Source organism: Trichosurus vulpecula, chromosome 7 (genome assembly GCF_011100635.1).
Source record: "Trichosurus vulpecula isolate mTriVul1 chromosome 7, mTriVul1.pri, whole genome shotgun sequence".
Lineage (NCBI taxonomy): Eukaryota > Metazoa > Chordata > Mammalia > Diprotodontia > Phalangeridae > Trichosurus > Trichosurus vulpecula.
Genome location: NC_050579.1, coordinates 53,811,118 through 53,833,955, shown reverse-complemented (window position 1 = coordinate 53,833,955; position 22,838 = coordinate 53,811,118). Strand labels below are relative to the sequence as shown.

At 42.1% G+C, this 22,838-nt stretch overlaps 1 protein-coding gene across 2 annotated transcripts in view; it reads left to right on the top strand.

The window, feature by feature from the left end:
• VANGL1 (VANGL planar cell polarity protein 1) overlaps positions 1–22,838 on the top strand; it is a 68,345-nt gene that overhangs the window by 15,126 nt on the left and 30,381 nt on the right. For both annotated transcript variants that reach the window (XM_036765969.1, XM_036765968.1), the window contains exons 2-4: positions 3,083–3,348; positions 14,473–14,605; positions 20,519–21,126. In XM_036765969.1, the coding sequence (XP_036621864.1) occupies positions 3,278–3,348; positions 14,473–14,605; positions 20,519–21,126 (812 nt within the window). In that variant the 5' untranslated portion in view covers positions 3,083–3,277. The remainder of the gene's footprint in view (positions 1–3,082; positions 3,349–14,472; positions 14,606–20,518; positions 21,127–22,838) is intronic.

The window sequence follows — 22,838 nt, the reverse complement described above, 5'->3', positions numbered from 1 at the left end:
TGTCATTTGGGGGAAAGAGGGGATCAGGAAAGGCCCCAGGTAGAAGATGGGTGACCTGAACTTTGAAGAAAACTAGGGATTCAATGTGGTATAATGGAAGGGACACTGCTCCTGGAGGGAATAATGCCTAATAAATTTGGAAAGGAAGACTGGAGGCAGATTGGGAGGGGCTTTATAAGCTAGACAGAGGAGTTTGTATTTTTTCCTAAGGTAATAGGGAGCCGCTGAAAGTTCTTGAGTATGGAAGCGACATAGGCATATCATTTCAGCAGCTATACGGAGGTTAGATTGGAGAGGGAAAAGATGTGAGGAGTTAGGATACTTTTGCTACTAGTAGTTCATGTGAGAGGTGATGAAGTCCTGGATTTGGGGGTGACCATGTGAATGGAGAAAAGGGAACTGATGTTAGAGATGTAATGAGAGAGAGCTGATGAGACTTGGTATCTGATCGAATATGGGGAATTAGGGAGAGTGAGGAGTTGGGCATGATCCCAGGGCCAGGAACCTGGGTGAGATGAAGGATTGTGGTCCCTTTGTAGAAGCAGGGCATTTCAGAAGAAGGGGTGGGATCGGGGGAAAGGTTCCATTTCACACATCCTGAATTTGAGATGCCTATAAGAGAGATGTCCAGTAGGCAATTGACATACAGACCTGGAGCTTAGGAGGGAGGAAAGAGAAGATGTGCAGATTTGGGAGTCATTTGCACATAGATGAAAGTGGAGCCCGTGGGACCTGAAGAGACACTGAGAGGGTGAGAAAAGAAGAGGTTCTGGGATAGACAACTCAAGTTAAAGGGAAGGATGTGGATCCTGTGTTTTTGTAAATATCCTCAGCAGAAATGATGTATTTTATAAAGTAGAAATTTTATAAGCTGTTAAAATACATCAGAAAGAGTATGCCGGTCTATAGAATTTGTATAGACAGTTGGATAAAGTGGGATGAGCCTGCTTCCAGAGTTGGAGGTGGCAGTTGTAGTCAGGGCAGCTTGCCTCTATCTCCTCTCCGCTTGGCCCTGAATTTGTAGTCTTTATTTTCCATGACACGTACATAGATCATCGCAGTTGTCTGTGTCTGCTGTTCCAGCTCCCATATGGAGCTTCGGACAGGAGCTGTTATGTTTGGATGGTGATGTAAGGAAAGCAGATGACAGATGGAACATGGTTCCAGTGTGGTGGGATGCAAGGAAGGAAGCAGGACTTTTGGATTCCTGAGGGTGGGTTCTTTCCTCTTCCAAGAACTCAGGGACTTTAGCATTTTGCTGCACTGTCTGCAAAAAGGTTAGTAAAACTGGCAAGAGCGTGGCTCAGGATACTTTTTGCGCTGAAAACTGTGTCATTGGTGAGAGGGTACTGGGGGTGGATAGAACAGTAGAGACTTAGCATGGAAAAAAATCAATGGATTTGGAACCAGAGGACCTGAGTTCAAACTCCAATGCTGCTCTTTTAGTGCCCATGTGACTGTGGACAACTTACTAGCAAGTATTTACTGAGTGAATACTCTGGCTAGCAATATGCTAGCAGCTAGAGAAACAAAGATTAAAAAGCAAACAAACAATAGTTCCTGCCCTCAAGTAGCTTACATTCAATTGAGTGGATACAACAATTACACGGTTTGGCAAATATAATTTGAGGAGGAAGAAAACACTAAAAATAAGTGTTATAAAAATAAAACTACAGAAATAAAAATAATAAGAAAACACTAAAAAACTGAATTTAGCCTTAAATACTACTACTACTACCACTACTACTACCACCACTACTACTACCACCACCCCTAGTACTCCTACTGCTGCTGTGCTACTACTACTACCATCATTACTACCACCACCACCACCACACTTATATAGCACCTAGTGCTTTCTATAAAATTGTCTTACTCAATCCCCTCAACCAGAGGTCAGATATATTACCCACACCGTTACTGAGTATAGGACAAACCAGACTGAAATGTAATTGGGAAATATTTAACAAAATTAGTAAGAACACATTCAAACATAGATAATATTACTTTTAAAAACTAAATCAATATGTAACCTGCGGGAAACCTCATGTAGGGATTAGTGGCTCTCACCATTGCTTTCAACTATCGTGTCTGTGATATGTGCGATTAGCCTGGTTTTAGAAATGAAACACAAGCTCATAGGTCACACAAGTAGTAAATGTCTGAGACAGGATTCAAACTCAGGTCTTATATCTCTTAAACTAGGACTCTTTCTATTATACCATGCTTCCTGGAAATGAAGTGATTAGAAATAGATCTAAGATAAAGAGAAGTTTGCTTGACATGATATAGGTAGGATTTGAACTCGGGTTATTGTGACGAGGAGTCCAGTGTTCTTCCAGCTTCAGCTCTATGATTCTGTGACTCCCAGGTATCTCTGAACTGATAAATGATGAGGGTATGTTCATTCTTTGTAATGTACCTATTGGAAAGCCGGTCAGTCAGTAAATATTTATTAAATGTTTACTTTGTGTCAGGCATTGTGCTAAGCACTGGGGATACAAAGTAAGGCAAAAGACAGTCCATACCCTTAAGAAACTTATGTTCTTTCATTCATCTGAAGAGGATCAGTGACATCGTGTGATATCTTGATTTGCTCAGGAATTGGATTTAATGAGGAAGAATTGCACAGAATTATCAGCCTCTCACTCTCTACAAGAAACTCATAGTCTAATAGAGGAGACCACACACACACACACACACACACACACACACACACACACATATACACACACAAACTATATATGGGAAAAATTAGAAATAATCAACAGAGGGAAGGCACTAAAATTAAGGGAGATTGAAGCCATCTCTTCTTTCTTCAAATAAGAGATTTGGGGGCAGAAGGTGGCTTGAGGGGTTACTGGTATCTTCTTCACATATGGGATGTGTGTAGGGAGACTATGAACTGCAGGAGTAGAAAACCTGGAGCTGGATCCCTTTCTAGATGCCTAGATAACATTGATATTAACCTGCCTCTCTCCACCTCTTATCTAAATACTCTGTAATCAACATTCCGAATATTGAGTTGCTGCTGATTGGATGCTACTGCTGCTGCTGTAATATTTCATTTTTCCCCTTTTAGGTGAATGTTGCAGGTTAAGGTATCTCTTCCATAGCCTTTCTCGAGGTCGAAGAGTTGGAAGAGCACTCCTCCAATTCCCAGACTCCTCCCCCGTGTCTCTGGAGGGCCATCGGTGAAAAGCACTATAGTGGTGGTCATTTTCTCCCAAGGAAAACTAATACCTGCCCCTTCTCCAAGGGCAAGGTGCCCTCTGCTATGGATACCGAATCTACGTATTCTGGATATTCTTATTATTCAAGTCACTCCAAGAAATCTCACAGACCAGGGTAGGTAAACTTTATTGATTATTCACTTCTTCCTTATCTGGGAAATGTTCCAGTGTGTGTTCGAGCGTTGCCTCTACCCCAGTGCTGTTGAAATTGTTTCACAGGTTAAAACATTTCAAACCAGAGTGCGGTGGAGATGGTAGAGCCGGGAGTTTGTCTCCCTTGACAATACAGGAAACTGGATCCTGAAAGGGCTTTTAAAATGCATGAGGAGTAACTACCCTGCCAAATTAGATTTTCTAGCAGAAGACTATGGATGGCCCCTTGTTCTTTTCATAATTGATTTTAGATTAAGGTTTCTACTTCAGCTGCAGTGTTTCTTTCAGTTCTGAGCGCTTCTCTGAGGGGATCACTCCCCTCCTTTAACAATTAACCAAAAATGTAAATGAAAAGGGAAGGTGTTAATTTGTTTTCTTTCCTGTTGGGGGATGTTCCTGTTGACTGTGGATGGGTTAAAAGCTGTACTTTGAAGTTTGTTTCTTTGTAGCTGCATTAGGTCCTAAGATCATAGATTTAGCCTTTGAAGTGACTTTTGGGGATCGTTTGTCCAATTTATTCATTTGACACATGAGGAAACTGAGCCCCGAAGAGGAGAGTGACCTGGTACAGGTCATGCAAGAGGAAGAGCTGGGATTTGAAACCAGGTCATCTGATTGCAAACCCAGAGCTCTTTCCATTCCAGCAATTGCTTGAGCTGGGCTTTTCATTGAGGCTGCTCTGCTCTCCTTGCCCTAGCCTACATCAATATAGCCCTCCTGGGTGATGTAGCCTGTGGCTATGGAACAAAGGTCTTTTCTCTGAGCGAAGCTTACTGGCCTACATAAGGTCTATATCAAAACAGTGCTCAGCCTCTTTAAGGCTATTATAACCGATGGGGCTAATTTTACCCAGATCAAGGGGATGACCTGTTCAACATGGTGCTACCATAGAGTGCTCTGTTAGGCCATGGTAAGTCTCTGAACTTCTAATTAGGTATTGTAGTGCTGGTTACGGTGGTGGGTGGGGTTAATACAATGCATCAGTTCCCATACGCTTCAGAATCAATCATTGAAGTCTTCACTTAGGACCCGGAGAAAGCTAGAGCCATGGGCCACCGTGGTCAGAAGACTGAAACAATAACTAAATTGGAGAGGCATCATGGTGCAATGAAGGAAAACAAGCAGAAGTCTTGGTCAAGAATCTTGCTGCTTACAAGCGTGTAACCTTGGACAAATCAGCCTCTGAGTCACGGGCTGTCACCTGTGAAATGGGGATAAGAATATCTGCTTTACTGACTTTTCAGGGAATTTTGAGGAGCATCGAATGAGATAATGTATGTGAAAGCACTTTATTATTATTATTCTCTATTATAAGTAAAGCGATGGGGCAGTATGGAATAGGAGATAAAAGTCTTCCTGAAGAACCTGCCTCAGATACATATTGGCTCTGTGACCCCTGAGCGAGACTCTTAACCCCTCAGCTGCACCAGGTGACTCTGAAGACTATAAAGGCAGAGGAAGTGCGAATCTGTATTGGTAGAAGGAATTTCCTCATTCAGAGAAGCTTCCCTTCATAGATAAAATTATAGATTTAGTCTCCCAAGTTGTTATTATATGCGTTTCACTCTGCCCCGCTTTTTTGACACTTTAAATTTATTTATTTTTAGTTTTCAACATTCATTTCCATGAGATTTTGAGTTACAAATTTTCTCCCCATTTCTACCCTCCCCCACCCCAAGATGGTGTGTATTCTTATTGCCCCTTTCCCCAGTCTGCCCTCCCTTCTATCACCCCACTCCCACCCCTTATCCCCTACTTCCTTGTGGGGACAGATAGGTTTCTATACCCCATATTGCCCAGTTGCATGTAAAAAAAATTTTTAACATTTGTTTCTGGAACTTTGAGTTCCAAATTCTCTCCCTTCCTCCCTCCCTGCGCCCCTCCTTGAGAAGGAAAGTAATTCAATATAGGCCATACACGTATTGCCATGCAAAACACCTCCATAATAGCCATGTTGTGAAAGACTAACTATATTTCCCTCCATCCTATCCCATCCCCCATTTGTTGAATTTTCTCCCTTGACTCTGGCTTTTCACACTATGCATTTCAGAGCCTAGAAAAGGCTTTTCTACTAGAAATGAGAGGTAAAAGGGACTAAAATGCAGACTTATAACCGAAAGCTCCCAACCTAAGGTTGCAGTACTCTGTTTTGGAATATTAGTTTGAATTGAATATTTTGAGGTTTTCCAGATAATCCATAACAAAACAAAACTGATTACAACACAGAAGATGCTGGAACCCTGGAAGCCCTTTCAGGTGATGAGACAAGTCAGGGCATAAATGGAAACAATTAGATAAACATCTCAGAACACTGATAACAGCTGTGGTCTTAAGTCCTTAGAACTGCCGAGGAGAGCATGTACCTTGTCTCCATATTCACATTTCCTTTTCTTCCCCAAAATTGCATAAAGCAAAATTTTGAGGGATTTAATGATTTACTTGTGCTTTTTTTTTCTGAGGAGAAAGTAGGGGGTTTCAGTGATGAATTGAAGAGGATAGACGTTTACACTGTTTCTTAGCCTGAACTTCCCTCTTCTCTCATCCCACTCAGCCTGTTGGCATCCAATCCAGTCTTCATGGCTTAGCTGAAATACTGCCTCTTCCATGAAGCCCTTCCTTCTTCCTTCTTTTTCCTTGAAGTAATCCCTGATCTGATTTTGTAGCATGTATACCTTTCTTATATACATATCTTATTTTAATTGATATTTCATTTATTTGAATAGACAACTTATCACCCCCCCACCTCCCTAGATGCTTATAATAACTAATACTTAAACTTATTGTTTGAGTTTTATAAAACATTCTCCTCACAGCAATCCTGTGAAGTTGGTAGTGCAAGTATCCTTCCCATTTTACGGGTGAGATAACTGAGACCTGAAACATATAAGTGGCTTGCCTGGGATCCTATAACTTTGTGCTAGAGGCAGCACTTGAACCTTTAGGTCTTCTGACCTCAAGACCACAGATATTCTTTCTACTAGGAAGACATTGTGGTATGGTGAAAAGAGTACTAAGATTCGACCCAGAGGACCTGTGTTCAAAACCTGGCCCTGATGCTTAAATCTGTGTTACCTTGGATAAGTCACTCTTTTTTCCTCATTTGTAAAAAAAAAAAGAAAGGGATTTGATGATAAGGCATCTTTAAGTCCACTTGCTGCTCTAAACCTGTGAACCTATGGCACCATCCTATAAGCTCCTTGTGGATAATCTGTCTTTCTGTCTCCCTTGTGCTCAGCTTTGCAAATGGGCATTAGCTGTGGTTGAGTGAATAATCCCTTGCTGCTCCGTAGTGCCAGTTTGAGTGGCACACTCATGAATATTAAAGAGCCTTGGCCCTAATCTTTGGCCTTCTGAGGTATCTATGTGTTGATAGGCATTCTGACCTAATGAAAACAGTCTGGATTTGGAGACAGCAGACGGACCTATTTGCCTCCTAACTTCTTTACCCATCTTGTGTATGATGAAGGCCATTTTGCTGAATCTCTCAGGGCTTCAGTTTCTTCATCTGTGGGATGAGTTAGTTAGAGGTTAGTGTGCTCCCATGGAAAGAGCAGTGGAATTCAAGGCAAAGACCAGGTTCAAGTCCCATCTCTATTACTTTTGCTTGTGACTCTTTGGAACAAGTCACTTAAACTCTCTGGGCCACAGTATCGACATAGCTAAAAGGAAAGCACTGGACTAAAAGGCCTTTAAAACTATCTCTAAGTCTGTGATCCTAATACCCTATCTGTGACCAAATTATCTCAAAAAACCCTTTCCAGTTCTAAACCTATGATCCTCTCAACCTTACGTTTGCATAACATTTTCACAGTCCAAAGTGCAGTTTGATATATTATCTTAGGCTTGGGAGGTGGATAATCTAGGTTTCATTGCCCCCATTCTGCAGAGGAGAAAACTAAGGCATATAGGCTAGATGTCTTGGCCAGTTTACACACCTAGTGGGGTGCAAAAGTGAGAACTGAATCTACTTTTTTCCTTTTTTTAGATTTTATTTTTTTATTAAATTTTTAAAATTTATTTTTGGTTTTCAACATTCATTTTCACAAGATTTTGAGTTACAAATTTTCTCCCCATCTCTACCCTCCCCCCCCACCCCAAGGTGGCATGTATTCTGATTGCCCCTTTCCCCAGTCTGTCCTCTTTTCTATCACCCCCTCTCCCCGCCCCCATCCCCTTTCCTCTTACTTCCTTGTAGGGCAGGATAGATTTCTATACCGCATTGCCCTAAATCTACTTTTTCAGGGGCCCTTCAGGGCTTTTTCCTCTATCTCTACCTGCTTTGCTCAGTACTACACATGGGTTTGTTGTTGAGAGCATTCAGGTGGCTGTGGGTTGGAGATCCCTTTCCCTCTGATATTCAGTGATTCTATGAGACCTTGACTTTCTGCTAGTGACAGATGAACATATATACCAGTTCATGGATTCAGTCAAATACCTGTGGAGCTCAAGAGACGTAAGTGGTATCGTGGTGTTATGGGCGTGGGATTTGAAGTCAGAGCTAGGTTTGAATCCTTTCTCTTTCGCTACATGAATAACCTTGGGAAAGTCATGGATCTGTTTCTTGGTGTACAGAATGAGGGAGCTGGACCAGATGATCTCCCTTCCAGCTTCAAATCCCATGAAATTGTTCTAAAGCTATCTAGGCTGTGATGAGATTTATAGATACATGCAATTGACTAGCCGCCCACACTCCTGAGCTTTAGCCATTCTGTTGGGTGAATGAATTCTGTGACTGTGGTATATTATCTGTGGTATAGAGATGGTGAACCCCCTAGGGCAAGGGATATATTTTATAGATGCTGCATAGCAATGTGTCCTTTATCAGTGTTCCGAGCAGTAGTAGTACTTGTCCAAGGACTAGTTAATGAGAAAGTTCCTCGATCCAGCCAAGCATAAAGCATTACCCAGGTGTGTATGTCTATGAAAACTGAGTGAGGGTTTTTGTTTTTTTGGGTTTTTTTTAGACATGCTCAGAATTTGAATAGATCCGAATAGGACAGTTGGATATGAAAGGGGCTACACTTTTTTTTGGTAATTTCAGTCGGAGTCTGATTTCAAAAGGGGAATGATAAAATGGTTCTGAACTTGATACACCTGATGACATTGTGATTACCCTCTGAGAGTAGTCCAGTTTCCAGGTTGATAGACAAATGTGAACTGTCTAGCTATTGTCTCGGTTTTGTAGCCTGGCTGCAAAGCTGTAGTCTCAGGAGAGTTTCTAGTTAGCTTGGTGAGAATGTTGGGTAGGAAAGTGCCGCTATTTCTGTGTAGATCAGTGTTTCTCCTTCGGTTTTATTGTAGAGGGGTCCAGGAATGATTGAGATTTGAAGTATAGAAGAATTGGAACAAAATTCAGTGGAAATGAAGAATTGCTTCCCAGTAGAGATCTGTCTTTTATTTTCAACTTTGTCATCTACTGCACAAGTCCAGGTGCCATGGGGATAGTCTTGGAGCTGACGGTGGTTTAACTTGGAGGTGGCTTCAGAATCAGGCAGCACCTGGAAGAAGGCTTATGTTGGGTTATGGGAGAGAAATAGTGGGGACCAATTTATGATGGTAAAGAGAAGGAAAGAATAAAGGATGATGGGGATGAGATAGCTATTTGTGGCGAGGAATAATCAGGATGGGAAAAAACCCACCTTCTCAGGAAAGGCTTTCCCCGTATGGGAACAGAGCCCTAGAACTGGGGGTGGTTGTATAAGGGAAAGAAGAAGGAATAAGTAGCAGTCCTTAGCTTAACTTGAATACCATTTATATTCCATAGCTACACATATGCACATAGAAAGACAGATTCATACCTCAGTCAGATACTCTTACGGATGTTCTTATTTTTTTCCTCCCACGCGCACAGTTATACAAATACACATATCGGCACCCATATTAACAGGTTGGTGTAATGCACAGGACTTTGAAATTGTCAGATTCAGTTTGGATGCTTACTAGCCATATGACCTTAGGCAAGCCATTGAATCACAGAACTTTGCGGTTGGAAGGGACCTCAGATGCCATCTAGTCCAACACAAGTGGCCACCCAGGGCCTGCTTATGGACCTCTAATGGGAGGAAATCCATTTTGCCTCAGGATAGCTCTGTCACTTAATCTCTATGAATCAGGTCCCTCCTCTGATAAATGGGCATAGGAGTACTTCCATCAGCTGCTTCACAGGGGATTTGTGAGGGTCAAATGAGATGATGGATGGATATAAAACTTAAATTAAATTAACTTAAATTGAACCTTAAGGGACTATGTACATTGAAGGTTTTATTGTTATTCTTTCTCCTCCTCCTCTTCTTCTTCTTCTTCCTCCTTTTCCATCATATCACCACCATCAGCATAATAGTAGCCCATTATAATAGCATTTTAAAGTTTGCAAAGTGCTTTACAGATATTAATTTGCTCCTCCTAACAACCCTGTGAGGTAGGGACTGTTATTAACCCCATTTTACAGATGAGAGAACTGAGGCAGACAGGCTAAATGACTTGTCCAGGGTCACACAGCCAGTCAGTATAGAATTACCGATAGAAGGAGCCATGTGCTATCATAGCTACATCTAAGTCCAAGACAATATTCCAGTACAATAGAAAGAATACTTGGAATTAGAAGGACCCTAGTTCCAATCCTACCTCTGACGTACTCTCTGTGTAACCCTGGCCAGGCCATTTGAGTTCTCTGAGCTTCAGTTTCGATATGAAAAATAGGATTATGAACAGTACCTGCCTCACAGGACTGTTGTGAGTGTCAGAGGAGAGAATGTCAAGTGTTTTGCAAACCTTAAATTGTTATGTAAATGCAAGCTATTATTATTATGAACCCACCGAGATACAAACCATCAGACACACGTATAGGCACATAAGTTACTAATGAGAGGCAATATGGCATAGTAGGTGGAGACCTGGGCTTTTGGGGCTCACCTGGAGCTTTAATTTTTCATGGGCTGAGGTATTCCATGACTTACCGCCAAATGATGGCAGGATGTTGATGTCAGTCGGTCAGTATTTATTAAGGGTGCTAGGCACTGTGTTAAGAGCTGGGCAAAAGACAGTCCCTGCCCTCAAAGACCTTACAATCTAATGAGGGCAAACAGACATGTAAAAACAAGTTAAATACAGGATAAGTAGGAAACATTTAAAAGAGGGAAGACACTGGAATTAAGAAGCGTTGAAGAAGATGGGAATTTTAGTTGGAACTTAAAGGAAGCCTGGAAAGCCAAGAATAGGGGACAGCTAGAGAAGATGCCTGGAGGCTGATGTAATGAAGTCAGCCTTTGTTTCAGGGAGAAGTCAGAGGTTTTCTGGGTTCAAATCCTGTCTCTGGACCATGAGCAAGCCACTTAATCTCCCCAGCCTCAGTTTTCTCATACGTAAAATGAGGGCATTTGATTAGATGGCCTTCTGTATCTAGGATGTTATGGACCTATAAATATTATCCCCTGCCCTTGAGGACATCTGGCAGATCTTTACTGTCTTAAGGTCTGTGGTATTGGATGCTACAGTAATATACTGTGGGGAGAATCCGGATGTCCTGGGGGACTTTTTTGTGCACTGGAATGGCTCTGGGATCATTTCAAAGCCATGATGCTGGATTAGGAGTTTTAGTGGGGAATTATAATTGTTATGGAGCCTGTTTCTTGCCTGTCCTCGAACTTAAGGAGTGGTGTGATATGTTCCTTTCACTATCAAGCATCTGCCTCTAGTATTCATTAATCAGTCAAGCTTTTATTAAGCACTTTCTTCATGCCATTGGATTGTAAACTCCTTGAGGGCAGGGGCTATTTTTTGCTTCTTTTTGCAGGTCCAGCACTTAGCACAGTGCCTGGCACATAGTAGGCTCTTAATAAATCCTTATTGATTGATTGAGTCCTAGGTACTATGCTAAATAGTTGTTGGTCAGTTGTTTCAGTCATGTCCAACTCCTCATGACCCTGTTTGGGGGTTTTCTTGGCAAAGACACTGGAGTGGTTTGCCATTTCCTTCTCCAGCCCATTTTACAGAGGAAGAAACTGAGGCAGACAGGATTTGCCCAGGATCACACAACTAATTAAGTGTCTGAGGCCTGATTTGAACTCAGGAATATGAGTCTTCCGGACTCCAGGTGGGGAACTCTATCCACTGAGCATCTAGCTACCCCATTATGCTAAGTACCCCACTATAAAAAGAGGCAAAATAGCCCTCTTCCATTCTAATGGTGGAGACAAAATGTATAGAATAAACACAAATGAGCATTAGGTAGTTTGTAGGGGAATCTTGGGAAACCAAGGAAGGCTTCTGTTTAACTGGTGACCTGCGGGAAAGTTGTTTTTACAGGTCACATCCTTTAAAAACAAACACCGTTACAATGACTGGTTCACCATGATGGGGGGGTCACCTTAGCCTGGCTAGTGGTTCATTGCAATGGTGTCCTTTGGTGATGCTGACTTAGTTTGTCAAAGCTTTTATCTAGTTAGCGTCCTTAAAAAAAACAACAAAAGCAAAGACTTGATAGATGTTTGCATAGCACAACTTAAAAGGAAAGAGAAGAAAATAAAGACATTCATTGATATCTTCTGGCTGGCATGTAAGTTTAGCTATCAGTCAGACTGGATAGCTAGGAAGACCAGTTAGCCAGGATGATTGTGGATAGCTGTGGGCTCCAGGCTTCATAGGATTAAAAAGAAACAATAAGCTTCCTTTTATCAGATAGCGATCCCTTTATCAGGCTCAACCTGATTTTTATCAAAGGATTATCAGATTATAGAGAATTTCTTACTATTTTGTTGCTCTCGGTTCCCTTAGAAACAAGTAGGACTAGAAGGAGAAGTACCTGGCCCTGTGCCGTGACTCCCAGGGTAGGCTCGGTTTAGGGCCGCTGCCATAGAATTAGTCATTGCAATGATATTCTGGCATGCAGCATGTAGTATAAAGAGCTCCAGATTTAGGGTCCACAGGCTTGCCTGCGTTCAAATCTTGCCTCTGCCACTAGTTTGACCTTGGACAGATCACCTCCTGTCTCTGTGCTTCAGTTCCCTCATCTGTAAAATGAGATTAGACTAAATTATTTCTCGGGTTCCTCTTCCCCAGCTCCGTCCCATCTCCTTTGCCCTGAATCTGTGATCCTTTGATTTCCCATGGATTTTGATATTGCCTTTCTCTGCACCCCCAGTTTAATATAGTGGCCAGCACATGCTAGGTGCTTAATGTGTGTTTATTGATTATTAGGATTTGGCTGGTACAGGACGACCAAGGGATTCCAATAGATTACGAGCTTCCTCCTGTCAGGAACTGTCTGACTTTGGCTTTTTATCCTAGCACCTAATGCAGCGCTTGGCACAGAGTAGGCATTTAACAAATGATTGATGCAAAATCAGAAGGGTCCAATGGGTATATGGCTTGGTTAGTTAGTAAGTCAGTTGTTATAGTTCTCTTCCTCTGGAAATTACTCTGTGCTGCATGTATTTGGTACATAGAAAGAGAGATTAAGTGACTGAATAGAAAAGTGGCACCTTACCTTAGAAAGGGAAGGCATTGGTAAGATGGAAATTCAGTGTTAGCCAGGGTACAGATAGTTTCAATTTGTTTCTAAATTACCACTAACTTTTCAAAATTAATTTTTTAACCTCACTGTGCTGTAAACTGCATGACTTTCACAACAAAGAATATATATATGTATGCATATATATATATATATACACATATATGTATGTATCTTTAATGTTAGTTCCGTTGTGACCATTGCTGGGAATGAGGGCAAGTGTTTGGCTGGTGGCGGAGGCTACACCGAGGAGCACAGGGATCCTGTGGGAAGGAGGGGCAGCCCACTTATTTATTTACTCTAGCCAACTGAGGGGCCTGAATGGTGGAGGCCCTTTGATCCTCAGTCAGCAGCTGTGACTAGGAGTGCCATTTTCCATCTGTGTTTAATGCACAGGTTGTGACCCCATCTCTCCGTGGGCTTTGCCACAGTGATTGATACCTTTTGTAACCTCCAGATTGGATTACTGCAGGGTGTGCTCGAGGATCCCTGGACGACCACCCAGAACGTTCATCCGGTATTGAAAGCCTATTTCCCTTAAGTGGTTATAACCACTTGGATCATATTTTTTTAAAAAGAAGGAAAGAAAACATTGACATTTTTCCTGTTTATTTTCCACACTTCTGAGTATTTTGGGGTTTCTGAGATCAGCTGCTGTCATCGGAGAATGACTTTCAGGCCTGAGCTTACGCGGTTGATAATACAATTATATCATCTGATACAGGTTTCGAATCCCTTTCCTGTTCCTGCCAGACCGAGATGTAGGGCTGAGAAAAAGCAGTGTCTTCTAATGCATGCCATTGGCTAGGGAAGTATAATAATAAAGTGGATACTTACCTAGCAATGTAAACTTCATCCAGAGTTTCTGTCTACATTCTCATGTGATTGTCCAGCAACCCTGTGAGATAGATTATGTATTATTTCCATTTTACGGATGAGAAAATTGAGGCCTGACAAGGATGGAACCTTCCCATAGGCTCATGGGTAATGAGTGTCATCAGAAAGAAAATTCCATGTGAAAAAACCAAGTTTGACCCTTGGGGAGCATAGTGTGGTTTACATACTGGCAGAAGTGATAACATTTTCACAAATCCAGAATGAACTGACATTGAATTTCAAGTTAGAATTAGGCAATTTCTAAGGTTCCTTTATGCACTAAATCCTATGATCTCATGATGAGCGGGAGAATAATCATGAAAGAAGTTGTTGTAGCTAAATATCGTAACCTATCTATAGCTGTAGCTATTGGGCAGCTAGACGGCCCAGTGGATAGAGCACCAGGCCTGGAGTCAGGAAGATCTGAGTTCGAATTCGGACTCAGACACCTATTACCTGTGTGACCCTGGGCAAGTCACTTAACTCCTGTTTACCTCAGTTCCTCATCTGTAAAATGGGGCTACACTGGAGAAGGAATGGCAACACAGTTGTCTTTGCCAAGAAGACCCCATGGACAAGTCCATGGAGTCACGAAGAGTTGGACACAGCTCAGTTAATAACTACAGCCACAGCATCCGTGTCTATATGTATCTGTTCATCTCTGTATCTATATCCATATTTGTATTGTTTTTTGTTCCTCAGGGAGAGAAATAGAGAGAGACATAAATCCCCCCGAAGTAAAGATGGCAGCCGTTCAGAAAAATCTGTTACCATTCAGGCCCCTCCAGCAGAACCACTGTTGGGGAATGACTCGACCCGAGCAGAGGAGGTACAGGTAAGTATGAAAGAGGGACAGCACAGACGTGAAAGGGTGATGTTACCCGGCAGAGGCCCATTTCAGCCCCTCTTTTCCCCCACTTTTAGTGCACTGTCTTTGTTACTCCTGTGGTTTTCACATTTATTTTTCTCGTAGGTTCATTCATTTTTATCTAGCTCTTTCCATTTGTTTGAGGGCCTATGACCCGGCACTCTGTTGGCTCAGGGATTGCTTTGCCTCTAAGTCAGAGGCTACTTCCCCACACTTTACATGGTGCTAAGAGATAAGCCAGAATTATTAGGCCCAATCAAAGAAAAGGAACTATTTGGGAGCATTAAAGGAGAGGAATAACTGACTAGAGGCTATGTTGCCACAGCTGATGAGAGGGAGTACTAGAAAACAGACCATATAATTGGGTGAAGGACCTGGAGCTATTTAGCCTAGAGAAAAGGAGGGTACCTATCTTATTCTGCCTGGTCCCAAGGAACTGAGCTAGAAACAATGGGCGCAATTTGCAGAGAGATAGATTTAGTCTCAAAGTAAGAGGAAGAACCGTTGCCCTAATACTTAGAGTTACCCAAAAGAAGAATAAACTGTGTTGGGAGGTAGTGGGTCCTCCAACACCTCTGTAAGTAGAGGGGGGATGATCGCTTGTTGGAGATGTTGTCTAAGGAATGCTTGTAAACATACAGGTTGGGCTAAATTTTCTAAGTCTCAGTTTCTACAATTTATTTCTGAATAGAACAGTTTTTCTATATAGAAGGAAAAAATATAATCCTTGAGTTGCTACTTCCTTTAGCAGGAGTCACTTTTAAAAAGTCATAGTGAGAGAAGACTTCAGTTAGCATTGGGAGGTATTAGAGAAAGTAGTGAAAGCAGCATTTAGAGCCCAATATGAGAATCAGTAGCAATGCAATTTGCCATTGCACTCGGTAGGAGACTACATCCATAGATTCACAGTCCCCTCCACCCCCCCGACTCCCCAGATGGAAATCCGTTAACAAACAGACCACACATAAGCATATGTGTAGTCAGACACCACCACCCCCTCAAACGAGCCATCCAAGGGATAGTGCCCACACCCTCAGACACGCAAATCAAACTCCAGAATCGTGCACATATGTTTGCCTAAACAGACACGTGTATGTGCAGACATGTCTCCCAGGATGTTTCCCTGCCTGATATTGGATTGTACTAGAGTTATTTATGTATTATGATCAAACTACATGTTACCCCCTTGGGGCTCTTAGTCTCAGATGCACATCAGAGGGTTGGCAGTGATCTTAGCGAGCTTAAGGCCCCATGGCATTAACTTTCCCAAGTGTCAGACTGTGTACTATAACTTCATTCATGGTATTCCAATGAATCTGGCTGTATAGTTGTTTCTCTGAATATTGTGTTGTTATGGATACAATAAATGATACTTGGAGGCCAAAGGATCATAGATTCAGACTGGAACAATTTGCAGAGGTAATCTAATCCATACCCCACAGGCTCAGAAAGTGACTTCTCCAAGATTACACAGTAAATGACAAACTGGGATTTGAACACAAGATCCTGACTTCAGTAGCTCCCTCTGAAACATAAAATAATAGAACATAAATTTGGAGCAAGAAGATACTTTAGAATTAATTGAGGCTCATGGATTTTTGAGCTGGAATTGACCTTACAGGCAATTTAGTCCAACGCTTTATTTTAAGAGGATAATAAAACCTAGAAAGTTTAAGGTTTGCCCAAGGTCACATGGGTAAGTGGGAGAGCTAAGATTTGAATTCAGGTCCATTAATTCCAAATCCTTTTACCCTGTATCATGCTTCCCTTCTGAATATACATAGATACTGGCCACTGGATGTATCTCAGGGAGTGGTCAAGGGCCCACTGCTTTCCTCTCCCAAGTAGATTTACAAACAAGGTTATACAGTTGGTCCATGCAGCATGGCTCAATTTTTTTTAAGCACTATAGGCCTTTCCCCTCCAATTCCTAAACTGTTAAATGACCCTGGGATTTTTGAGGACCACTCTCTAATTATAGGTTTGGACCAGATTTTTTTTTTTTTTGGAGGGCACCCACTGCTGTCATAGACAGCTAACTTCCAGCAAGAGCTATGGTTCGAGGCATCTTCTGGTCCATTGCGGGTCCTTGGCAATTATTCTGCAGGGCGCCTCTTGAGCATACAGGTACATATGCTGATGTGGTTATCATCCAAGCTTAAGAACTCTAGGTAACCCTTAGAGTTATCAGGCTCTTATATAGTTTACAGATACATGTAGATAGAGGCCACTAAAGATTAAAGATACATGTGTGTATATACATACATGCATATATATATATAAATGTGTGTATATGTACATATATGCATATACATACACAGGTATATATGCACATGCATACGTGTGTGTATATTAGATTTAAGGTGAGTAGAAAAGAGAAAATGAATGGTGATTTGAGAAGGGTGACTGACCAATGGAAACTAGTCATCTTAATTTGTTAAAATATAAACAGTTTTGCTAGGTACGATCCAAAACATGGAACTCTACGCATAAACACTGAGAGTGTTTGCACAGAAAAAAAAATAACCATATATAGCCTGTGAACTTCTGTTCTAAATTAATTTATTACTAAGTTTTGGCAAGATTCTTTTTCCATATGTTATTTTTTGAGTTTAAGAACTAATTTTTACAGCAGTTCTTAGATCTGGGTCCCCCTTTTAGCTTCTACTTCTTGTGGTTCTTGTACCTTGCCACCCAGGTTATCATAGGATCAAAACTTATTTAGTTCATTTGTGACCCAGGTATCACCCAGGTACTGCCTCAACTTCATTTGTTTTCCCAGGTGACTCAATTATCATTACTTGTTGTAAGGCGGTACTTGTTGGTACAATGAAAAGAATAGTAGATGTGGAGTGAGAAACCCTTGGCTCGAACCCTGTCTTTTTTTATCTGTGTGACCTTGGGCAAGTAACTTCCCTACTTTAACCTACAGCTTCCTCATTTGTAAATAAGGGAGTTGGATTAGATGGTTTCTATTATCCCTCCAACTGTAGGTCTGTACTTCACTAAGCTCAGGCATCATCTCATCTGGGCACATTAATCTACTTTGCCTTTGCATGAGTTTTACAGATTTGCTTGTCTATATAAACCAATGAGGTAAAACTTCCTTGGACACTCAGGTTCATGACTGTCGGTGATTCTAAATGAGTTTACTGAGTGGTGCAGTGACAGGATAGCTAAAAATAATAAGCATTTATTAAGTGCCATCCGTGTGCCAGACACTGGGCTGAGTGCTGGGGATACAAAGAAAGGCAAAACTGTCTCTTTTCTCAAGGACCTCATAGTCTAATGGGAGAGACAACATGTAAAACACTACATACAAACAAGCTACAGATCAGATAAATAGGAGATAATCTCAGACGGAAGACATTGTGATGTAGGATGCCTGGAAAAGGCATATTACAAAAGAGGAGACTCTAGCTGAGACTTGAAGGAAGATTGTAGCCAGAATGAGGAGCGAAACCATTCCAGGCATGGGGCAAAGTGAATGAAAATGTCTGGAGTCAGGAGATGGAGTGTCCTGTTGGTGGAACAGCAAGGAGGCCAGTATTATTAATGGATGGCAGAGTACATGGAGGAGAGTAAGATGTAAGAGTAGAACGGTAGGAAGGGGCCAGTTTATGAAGGGCTTTAAAAGCCCAACAGCAGAGTTTATGTTTGATCCTGGAAGTAATAGGGAACCATTACTGAATAGGGGTGTGATGTGTTCAGACCTCTACTTCAGGAAGATCAGTTAGAGAATGGACTGGGGTTGGGAGAGGCTTGAGGCAGGGAGACCAACCAGCTGGCTGTTGCCGTAGACCACATGTAAGGTGATGAGGACATAAACTAGGGTAGGGGCAATGTCAGAGGAGAGAAGGAGATATATTGTATTGTTACAATGGTAGAATGGACAGAACTTTAGCCATGATTGGATGCAGGGATGATGGTGAGAGAACATGAAGAGTCAAGGATTATACCTGGATTGCAAGCCTGGGTGATGGGGGGAGGATGATAACTTTCAACAGTAACAGGGAAGTTAGAAGAGAGGTGGGTTTAGGGGGAAGGTAATGGGTTCAATTTGGGACGTGTTGAGTTCAAGATGTCTATGGGACATGTAGCTTGAAATATCCACTTGAAAGTTGGAGATGTGAGCCTGGAGGTCAGCAGACAGGTTATGGAGGGACAGATGGTTGTGAGAATTATCAGCATGCGAATGATAATTAAATTCATGAGAACTGGTGAGATCTCTAAGTGAAAGAGAGAAGGTGGGAAGAGGCCCAGGACAGAGCTTTGGGAGACATGCAGGGTTTGCAAAGATATACAGCAATGGAGATTGTGAAGGAACGGTGAGACAGGAGAGGGTAAACCTAAAGAGAAGAGGGTGATTGACAATTTCAGAGGCTCTAGAGAGGTCATGAAGGATAAAGCCTGAGAAAAGGCTGTGAGATCCAACAATTGAGAGATTAGCCAGGTGGTGTGGTTTGTAGAGTGCTGGATTTACAATCAGTAACACTTGTTCAGAAAAGGGTTGTTGTGAGGACAAAATGAGACAAAATTTGTAAAAGTGCTTCACCAGTCTTAAAGTGCTATACAAATACAATTTTACATACATATATTATAATTCATGTATAATTTGCATAATATATAATATATACTTACATACATATATATGTGTATGTGTATATATGTATTTACACACACATATATCTATATGGCACTCAGTCCACTAGTCCACCTTCTTCTGCCTCTGCACTTAACACAGAAGTTAACAATAGTCAGGTCAGGAAGGCATCCTCTCAGGGGAATAGGAATTCTGAAAAACCGCCAGAGCACCAATTCCCCTTAAATTGGGTCCTTTGTGACTTGGGGGGAGCAAGTAAGCCATACTAATAAATCAAGCCTTCATTCCCTGGGCCAGAAAAACCAGTCCAGTCTGTGTAAACCAGTTGCTGCTCCTACCATACCACAAGACAAAGCAGTCAACCAGAGCATTTGTATTCCACTTTTACCTCCCCAATTTTACCTACATAGGATTATAACTTACTATAGGGGCCTATTTATTTTTCTTCACAGATAGCCCTAATGATACTGCTCTCTCTGGTTTTATAGCTTCTAGAATATTGAAAGATAATTGCAAGAATAACCAGATGCCAGGAAGAAGTGACAGCTTTGGCATTGTGACTTGGGGGGAACAACTGAAGAATTTACAAAACTAGACACGAGAAGTAAAAGGACAGTGCCCAAGACCCATTTAATATGGGGGAGAATTATCCCTGTATACCTTAATATCCATTGAAAAGCATCAGCACATTAGAATAAGGTCATTGATATTAGTAATGAGCATAGGATAATACGATTTAGAGAAGAAAAGGACCTTAGATATCTTCTTGTCCAAACCCCTCTTTTTTTTAATTTGGGAACCCGGGCCTCAAGAATCGAAGTGACTGGCAAATGTCACATAGGCTTCTTTGACTCCAAAACCAGCTAACCCCGAGTCACCAAGAAAATATTGTTTACTCTATTAAGAACCCCTCCCCCTAAAATTTAGTGTTCAAAGAGGTCATCTTTAATTACATAGCAAGCACTCTGCATTCCCCCTTGATAACGGAGGATTATTTTGGGGTATTCTACTAATGGCTTATTGTACCTCCAAACACTTTTTAGCTATTGTGAAGGATATGCTGCTAATTTGTGGTATAAGGGAAAGATGAGTCCCTGGAGAGCCACGAGTTGCCTCAGAAGTGGAGGGGTTTCTCCTCACTAGAAGTCCTGAAGCAGGGTCTAGATGAAGGAACTATTTTAGAGGCATCCCCGTTCAGTGCCTCCAAGGCACTTTTCCTGCTCTGAGGTTTAGAAAACAGTGATTGATTCACATTGCTTCTTGTGCTCTGCCACTAGGATGACAACTGGGGAGAAACCACCACAGCCATCACTGGCACCTCGGAACACAGCATCTCCCAGGAGGACATTGCGAGGATCAGCAAAGACATGGAGGACAGTGTCGGACTGGATTGCAAACGCTACCTTGGCTTGACAGTGGCCGCAGTCTTGGGTCTTCTTGTTTTCCTCACCCCCATTGCTTTCATTCTCTTACCCCCAATTCTATGGCGAGATGAGCTGGAACCATGTGGCACAATATGTGAGGGGCTCTTCATCTCGGTGGCGTTTAAACTCCTCATCCTTCTCATTGGGACCTGGGCCCTCTTTTTCCGTCATCAGACTGTGGAAATGCCTCGGATCTTTGTGTTCCGGGCCCTCTTACTGGTCCTCATTTTTCTGTTTGTGGTTTCCTATTGGCTTTTCTATGGTGTCCGCATCCTGGACTCTAGGGACCGAAATTACCAGGGCATCGTGCAATATGCGGTCTCCCTTGTGGATGCCCTTCTCTTCATCCATTATCTAGCAATCGTGCTGCTAGAGCTCCGGCAGCTCCAGCCCATGTTCACACTGAAAGTGGTCCGGTCAACTGATGGCGAGTCACGCTTTTACAGTTTGGGAAACTTGAGGTAAGTTGAGAAATCCAGGAAAATTAAGTTTCGTGGCTTGCTAGAAAACAGCTGGTCTGCTTCTGATTTGATAAAACGGGATTCTGATGTCTGTCTTTTCTTGTGTGCTGAGTGATGGAGAGAGGAGACAGCTGCTGAATCTCCTTCATATTAGAGGTGAGAGACTTACCGTCTAACTTCTGCTGCAGGCAGTTACTCTCCAGAGTGGTGGTTAATAGAGTCTGGGTGTGTGGCTTAAAATGGGTTCAGGAATCATCTCAGACACATTAGCCATAGGCTACTGAACCCTACTATTAAGTGTCAGGTGCGTGAGTGATAACTGTTAGAGATGGGTATAACAGGCAGAAGTCATTTAGAAATGAGTGCATTGTATCCCTGAGTCTTAGAGATAAAGGGGACCGGCTGAGATAGGTACCTAGCTGAGAATGCCTTCCTCCCATAGTGTATCCTGGTCAGTGGTCATCCATCCAACCTTTCCTCAAAGACCTCCTTCTAGTAATTTAGATAAGTATATGTATATGCAGTACATGACAGCTGTCAAGGTGTTCAGGGTTGGCAAAGGTGTATGAAAGGGTATACTGACAACTGGCATTCTGTTTAGGAGCTAGAAACATGGCCAGGCCTCAAGCTGGAGCCAGGCCTAGCCACCTCCAAAATGAGCCCATTTCCCATCAACTTTGTGACATCTTTTGATTCCTGGGATCACTCTTGAACTCATGATGCTTCATCTTATAATAATGTTTGAGGTCTGGACAACCCAATGGACAAAACTAAGTCATATTCTTAAAGCAATTGAAAATAAAAACTTATGTAGAAAAAGGAATTGTTTCATATTGCTCTAGGAGGCAAAATTAAGACTGATGGATAGGAGTTCCAGGGACAACATAAGAATGGTTGGTAGTGGCAAGATTATAAATTTGTTCATGTATCCCAGACCTATTGGGCAGCATGGCTTTGGAGAAATGGAGTGGGGGTCAGGGGAAAGGGGAGGGAGAGATTTCCTAATCACAATTAAAAAAATGTTGCCTTAGGAAATGATGGCTGTTGCAGTTGTAAGTGTAGATGCCAACAGCTATGGGATCTCATCAAGTAGCCATGGTGGGCAGTGGGTATGTAGAAGGCAGGATTGCAGCCAGGCATTTTTGGGCTGACCACAGAATAATCACCCATTATTAATCGTCCATTCATTCCCCTATTCCCCAACCCCCAATGCTAACTCCTCAATCTCTACTTAAAAGTGATTCATCTCAGGGGTTTAGCTTATAGCAAAGTCCGCACTCTCATCTCCTTTGCACAGCTCTGTGGAGAGGTCCATGGGAGAAGTCTTCCTACTTTTCTCATTCTTCTCCAATTTGATTTTTTACTAACTACTCTCTTATTTCCATGTGGAGACCGTGGTCAAGTAGAATGGGTAAGTTAGAGAAAAAGGGACTTGTGTGGCATCCTGCCTCATCAACCACCACTTCATTCTGTCAGGGCTCAGACTTAAATCAGGGACAGGATAGGGTAGGTACCAGTGGAAGATGTGTTATGAAAGGCCACTGTGAAAATCAGAGCTGTTCCCTGGGGCCAGATGTGGGCTACACAACCCACAAACCCTTTGGATAAATCTGACCCAAGACAGCAGGGGCGGGAAAAGCTGCTAGACCAGAAATATGCCTTCTAAAGAGTCTTGCAAAGTTTAGGGGGAAAAAAGATTTAAATGCCTAAAC